Source organism: Helianthus annuus, chromosome 10 (genome assembly GCF_002127325.2).
Source record: "Helianthus annuus cultivar XRQ/B chromosome 10, HanXRQr2.0-SUNRISE, whole genome shotgun sequence".
Classification (NCBI taxonomy): Eukaryota; Viridiplantae; Streptophyta; class Magnoliopsida; order Asterales; family Asteraceae; genus Helianthus; species Helianthus annuus.
Genome location: NC_035442.2, coordinates 125975488 through 125982770, shown reverse-complemented (window position 1 = coordinate 125982770; position 7283 = coordinate 125975488). Strand labels below are relative to the sequence as shown.

Sequence of the window (7283 nt, the reverse complement as noted above, 5' to 3'; positions counted from 1 at the left end):
ACCTCCATGGTGTACCCTTATTGTAAATTGTCTCTGAGTGTCACCTGTAAATAAACATCAACATCAGATTAACACAGCAAAAGGTTCAATTTTTACCTAACTAAGACCTGTAAGCTTGCATGTCACTTACGGTACATCTCGTCTGGTTCGAAATACTGATCTTCAGCTCTAATCTTCCATAATCGAAGATCCATACTGCTAACAACTTGGATTTCTCTTGTAATTGTTCAAATGTGCAAGATCGCCATGTACAGAAATTGATGATTTGAGAACTAGGTTAACTTCAGGGTTTCAGATTGAGGAAATGTGAAACATAATGGGATGTGAGTAACCATTAGGGGTGAAATTACCAGTTTGCCCTTTGGCCGTATGAAGATAACGTTTCAAACTAACGGACACAAAGACCAGGGGGTAATGTTGTGGGAAATAGACAACGTTAGGGTCAGACAACAAAATTTTCCTGGAAGGGAGTAAAAGTGCCTATCGCATATAACCCCATGAGGTAAAATTGCACTTTACTCAACCCTTTCTCAATCAACGTGCTCAGCCATTTAAATAAAAAAAAACTTTTTCTTCTCCGGCGAACAAAACCAAAATTCCCTCCCCTCACCGTTATCAATTTCCACAGTCACATACAACCTACATCCCCATTCCCTTCGTCACCTCCGTCCGATCAAACCTCATCGTCTGCCATTAACAACCATCAACCACCTCTTTCCTCATCACTGCTAACTACCATATCCACCACCGTCAGCGACCATCCAAGCAATCACCCTAGTCACCTCTAATTACCTAATCAATAATCACCATACCCATCGTCATCCACCATCCATCACCGTCGATTACCTACCTACCTCTTTGTTACACCGTCGGCCGACCTCCGACTGACCTCAATCGATCTCCGATTCCAATTAACAAACAAAGTTTTATAATTTATCTATTTCTCAACATCAAGTGACTCCAGGTATGAAGTTTATATGTTTTTATTGTTTTATAGAGATGATTATTAGAAAATTTTTAAGACGGTTGGTTGGTATTGAATCTGATTATTAAAAGAAGATACACGTTTGAGTACAGAGATGTTAGGAATTTTAAGTTAGGTTGGGTTAGTCAAATTATGAGATTTTTTGGGGGGAAATGTGACATTGTTTAAAAAGGGTAGTGAATGTTATGGTGAGAGGTTGTTTTGAGCTGATGAATGTGTCAAAAAGCGGAAAAGTAAGGATTCGAGAAGGCTGTTCTGTGGAATAAGTTTGAAATGTTCAGAATACGTTGAGATGGCCATGAAAGCCATGAAGAATTGATTTTTGGTTTAAATAACACATGTGGTATAGGTGGTGTTCGGGTTAATCCGGTGTAGTATGTATGAGCTTGGTTGGTAGTCGTTGAGGTATAATCGGTTAGCTACGTTATGTTGAACATAGGGTGCAAGTTAGTGTGTGGTTGAGGAAGCAAGTTAAGATAGGAAGTGGGACGCGGATTAGTGAATATTTGTGATAATGTTTAAGATTGTAGGAAGGAGCATATGAGCGACTAAATGGTATGTGTGTGCTCGTTGAAAAGATAAAGGGTATTAAAAGAGTTGATAGAGTTCATATTATAGTCGGTGATTGTTTAAGATGTGCGCATACTTGGTGTCGAGGCGAGTAACTATGAGTGGAAAGTAGGCCGGTCGGTTTAGTCGAGATTCGGATATAGTGTAGTGTTTATATTGTGTATATATATTAAAAAAATCAAAAAAATTATAAAAAGTTCTCTGCCTTGTTACGAATGCTGATTTTGAAGTTAAAAGTTGAAATCGAGTACTAAAATGAGTTTTCATTTGGCGGTCGGTCCGTTCGCACTCAATCTCCATTCGAACGGATTGACCGACTTAAACAACTTTTCGACAAAAATCTCGATTTGATAATAAAATTCGGCATTCATTAGAAACTTGTAACCGCGAATGAAATGCTATACAGTTACAAGTTTGAGGTTATGGTACTAATTGTGTAAACTTGTTTTTAACAGGATGTCTGGTGAAGGATCTAGTCACGCCGCGTCAAAGAAAAGAAAGAGAATACGGGAACAAATTCGGTATAATGGGCCAGAAAATCGTCCAATGCCGGAAACACCAATCGTTCCGTTAGATCAGAGAGTGTTATGGGATTATACACTGTTAGATTTTGAAATCGGAACAATAGAGTCACTGCGGATGGATAAGTTCTGTAAGATGCAATTATACAAACACAGAACGTTTAATCGGGAAATGTTAGAGGCGATGGGGCAAAGACAAAGGATGGAGGAGTTTCTTGGTCCGAAATGGTTAGATGTGCTCAGATGCGCTGATCCACAGTACATTGAGCTGACAATAGAGTTTCATTCCACTTTTATATACAATGCAGATAGAAATGTCGAGCCGTACACTTTGTCATTCAGCTTAGGTAGGCAGCATTACGTGTGGAGCACGGAACAATTTTCACGTGCAGTTGGGTTTTATGTTCAAGGTGAGCTATTTCAGAATGCGTTACGAGGTGCGTGCAAAAAGGAGGATTATCAAACAGAATATGTACTTGAGTCCGAGTTGGCGCTATTTTGGAACACTATCGCGGATAATGTATAGTCGGGTGAGGCGATAGAATCGCCGATTCGAGATCCGTTTCTTAGATATGTTCATCGGATCTTAGCATACACATTATTGGCGAGAAAAGTGGAACGGAGATAGTAAACATTATGGATCTCTTCTGTCTATACTGTTTGGTAAATAAAAAGGAAGAAAACTTGGGTACGATTTTGTTGCCGCAGTTTGCGAAGGGAAAAAGGCAAGGCGCAGAGGCAAAGTTGGAATTGGGAACGTATGTTACTCGGATTACAATGGCGAATGATGTGTTTGAGAGATATCTCGAGCCACATCTAACAGTGGGACCGGCTACTGAGCCGTTTGATGTGGATAGTTTGAAGCTGACAGGTGTTGTTGAGATAGATGAGCCGATTAGATGGAAGACGGTGAAGATGTCACCGCAAGTATTACCACCAGGGGGAACGCCTGCGGCTGAGGCCATGCAGGCAGGGCATCGTACGAGACGACAAGTTGTTGTTCTCCGACTCGAGAGACCGAGATCACAGCATCCATTGAGGCCACCGCGACCTGATCTATTGACGTTAGAGATGGTTTATGATACTTTGATTGATGGTATTGCTATACAGTCGAACATGATGAGATACATGCTGGAGCAGCAGCATATTGCCGTACCGGATTGGTTTCCGCCACACCAACCGGTACAGCCGAGTGGTGGTGATGAGCATATGCAGGACCCGCATGATGAGGGGTCAGATGAGGAGTAGATAGTGTTAGAAGCATCAGCCGCCGGAAGTTTTGGGTTAATGTTTATTTTTCCCTTTATTTTGTTTTTATCTTGATGATATGGTCTGTACTTAATTCTGATGATAACATTTGTGGGAAAATTGTAAGGGTAAACCGGTTGGGCTATTATATATACATACATATATATATATATATATATATATATATATATATATATATAGGGGAAGGTTCATTTGAGAAGAAATTTAATGTGAGAATAAAAAGAAGAAAGGGCATATTAGTAAAATGCTATTTCATTTATAACTCATATCATTAATTTTTCTCTCTTTAATTAATTAGTCAACTAATTACTAATTATCCTACTTATAATCTACAAAACCTACACATATCAAAATTTTCCTACATATACCCTACACAATATAGAATTTTATCCTACACAGTCGAAATTTATCCTACACACCTTGAAATATATCCTACACAACTCATGATTTATCCTACACAACTAGTAATTTATTCTACACTTTAAATTAAGTTGTTTTTTTAATTTGAAAAAAGTATATATATTTTGAAAAGGAGTTACAAATTTAATTTAGCTAGTTATTAAATGGGAAGAATACACATTAATGATTTAGTAAGTTTACCAATATACCCTTATATTAAAATTAAATACAAATATTAAATGAAGTAAAATGAACCATTCTTATTGGTTGGAACTTCTTCTTTTTTCTTCTTACAAAAAAATTCTTCTCATTTGAACCTTCCACTATATATATATATATATATATATATATATAGAGAGAGAGAGAGAGAGAGAGAGAGAGAGGACAAAGATCCGTTAGAAACTACCCTTTATTGCGAGAACCGCGAGAACCAATGTGAACACAACAAAAAATGCCTAAAAATAGTTAAAAAAACACACAAAATTTTTTTTAATATTTTTTATAAAAAAAATCGCTACTTTTACTAGCCATTTTTTTTAAATATTTTTTTTTAGATTTTTTAGGTTTTTTGGGGGTTTAGTTTTTAGCATTTTAGCTTGGGGGGGTGTCACACCCCAACCGATGGCGGAATCATCGGGGCATGGCACTGAGCGAAACAGATTGTCCAGAAGTTTCCACAACAACTATCATTACTATTCAGTTTAAATAATACGTCCCATACCATATCCCAAATAATAAAACAAGTTATTACAGATAAACATCTAGTCAAATATACTGTTCCGACAACTCAGATTTAAATTAAACATAGATATTGTTCAAATGCCTCTAGAGGCTCGATCTGCAAGATCTACAGACAACTATGCTCTAGACGCTTATTCCTAGCTCGCCTTCCTAGCAGATAATCATTTTAATTGCTTGTCACATACGTTAAAATAAAGTCAATACATGAAATGTAAAGGTGAGCATACAAGTTTGATATAGCATATAGAGTTCGAAATAGTTTACGCATAACCAGCACGTACACAGAGGAAAACGAAGCATGTTAATTATCGACATGGATCTATCGATACCAATGACTGCGGGTTGACTGTCCGAGACAGTTCGCAATACATGATTACCACCGTAATCCATGCAAGTAATTGTCCTTAACAACCCCCGTGTGAACGGGTGCTGAGTCCAAACTATAGTACTACGTCGTTAAGGCAGGTAGACAGCATTCCACGTGTAAACATAACAACAAACATTCATTTAGTCACGTAATACATGCGAATCGGTTAGCGTTCAAATAATTGAGTAGTGTGGTCGAGTGTGATTTAGATAAGTAACGTATGTAACACCTAAAAGTGCTAAAGCAAAAAGGGTTCGAGTATACTCACAGCGATTGATTGATGGATTGAAGAGAGCACTTGAGAGTAAGGTTAGCCTGAATAGTCCGATAGCATAACGATAAGCAACGTGTAAAATGTAAACAAATGTTGGGGGTCGGATATCGGACGGTAGGTCCAATCGGATGGCTTGATCGTTCGGTTAACCAGTCCATTCGGACAGTCTGTCCGGTCGGTCAGTTGGGCCGATCGGATGGACTGTTCGAGTGGATTGTTTCTTCCTTTGAGAAGAATGTGTTTGTCTATGATGGCTTGTCCTTTTGAAGTTTTCGTTGTAGTATTTGAGAACACTGAAGTGTCCTTACCTTTCAGGTCGATCGATCGAACAGCCTGTTCGATCGGCCGGCTTAACCGATCGGTTAGAAACTTCAGGATGGGTCCTCAGCGGGATGTCACCTGATCGGACAGCATGTTCGATCGGGTGGCACTCCAATACGTCGAACAAGTTGAAAATCGATTAAGGGTTGAAGAATAGTATCTCATGATCCGATGAGTAATGTTATCGAACAGCTCGTTCGATCGAACATCACTTCGTTCAATACCATACTTCGTAAAATTGTCAAAGTGTGGGGCCATATGCTAGCCGATCGGCTGGCCTGGTCGATCGGCTGACATGTCCGATCGGTTGGGCTGTTCGTTCGAACAGCCTGTCCGATCAGTCAGCATCCCGACCTGGTCGGCCTGTTCGCCTACCACTTGGCTGTTCTGCTTGTTTGTCGTTATATCGAGGTATGTTGACAACGAGATGAACCGTGGAGCCTTCATTCTTACTTGTTTCCCCCGCTCGGATAGGAATCACCCAAGTCCGACCGATGAACAGTTCGGAACGGAATTTATAGTTTAACCCGAAATCGGTGAATCTCGTAGATAGAATCCGAATCTTGACCCACTTGACCATTAGAATGATTGGTGAGTTGGCCCAAGCTCCGTTTCTATCGGTTTGAAGGCATTGAGTGTAAAAGAGTTGAAAGAAAGTTGGAAAATCCATCTTTCAATCCTTCACACTGTGTAAATGTTCAGATCTGTGGTAGATCTTAGTGTTTTTATGTGGAAATCGGCTAGATCCAAGTGATTCTTGGTGGATTGAGGCCAAAACATGAAGTTCTTGAAGAACACCATGGTGACATCATCCTAGATTGCTTAGACGTTGATGATTTCACGGTTAGAAATCAAGATTTGAAAGATAGAAAGGTGTAGGAGTGTGTATTGATCAAGAAAGTACAAGATTTAGGATGAAAACTTACCGAAATCGGAAGAAATCTGAGAAAAGAAGGGGAGCACGAGCTGGTCGGTCAGAGGGTTTCCAAAAGTGGAAATAATGATAATGACAGGCCTATTTATAGGCTTCCAAAAGGGGAAAGGGCTGGCTGATCGGCCAGGCATCCCGATCGGACAGCCTGCTCATCGGTTGGGCTGTTCGATTAGTTAGGAGCCTGATCGATCCACAGCCTGTTTCAAGTGTCCGTGCGACGATTTTTGATATTTCGATTTCGATTGGAGACGATACGAATACGATAGAGTTTCCTATTCAAATTACTTTTAATCCCAACCACTATATCTACATATAAGCATCTACATTCCATATTCGATTTCGATTTCGATTAATTTCGATTGAGTTTCGAGTTTCGATTCGATCGATCACCACACATAACATAAAGTAAGCACACACAGGTAACACATAAGGCACACACACACGTATAATAACACCAAATTCGCATAATTCGAGTTTCGAGTTTGATTGATGATTCGATTAGCTTGATTATTGATTGAATAACTTTATCGCATTGTTACTTCCTACTATTCACAGTCGTAAATCGTTTCGCTTCGATTAAACATTCGATTACTTCGTTTCTTCTGATTAACAACACTTACTCCACATAATACAATTTAAAGCATAGAATAGACTAGTTATAGTCAAAGAAGTCAAACTCGACTTGGACTTTGACTTTGAAATTTGAAAACACGGGGTGTTACAGCCTCCCCTTGTTTAGGGAATTTCGTCCCGAATTTAGGCTCGAAGCTGCACAGCACCGTGAATGATTTTACCAATTTCACGCTTCAGATCTTTATTTAAACAACTGCGGGTACTTATCCTTCATGTCACTTTCGAGTTCCCAAGTGAACTTTGCGCCTCGTTTGCCTTCCCATCGGACT

General features: G+C 39.3%; 1 protein-coding gene across 1 annotated transcript; it reads left to right on the top strand.

Annotated features, from left to right (window-relative positions):
• The first annotated feature begins 567 nt into the window (after window positions 1-567).
• LOC110884707 lies at window positions 568-3470 on the top strand. Its single transcript, XM_022132423.2, has 2 exons — window positions 568-964; window positions 2011-3470. The coding sequence occupies exon 2, from the start codon at window positions 2713-2715 to the stop codon at window positions 3322-3324; it is 612 nt and encodes a 203-aa protein (XP_021988115.1). The 5' UTR covers window positions 568-964; window positions 2011-2712; the 3' UTR covers window positions 3325-3470.
• The last annotated feature ends 3813 nt before the right edge of the window (window positions 3471-7283 follow it).

Bases quoted from the DNA above. Each gene is read 5' to 3' on its own strand.
- LOC110884707 (XM_022132423.2), top strand. From the start codon at position 2,713: ATGGATCTCTTCTGTCTATACTGTTTGGTAAATAAAAAGGAAGAAAAC.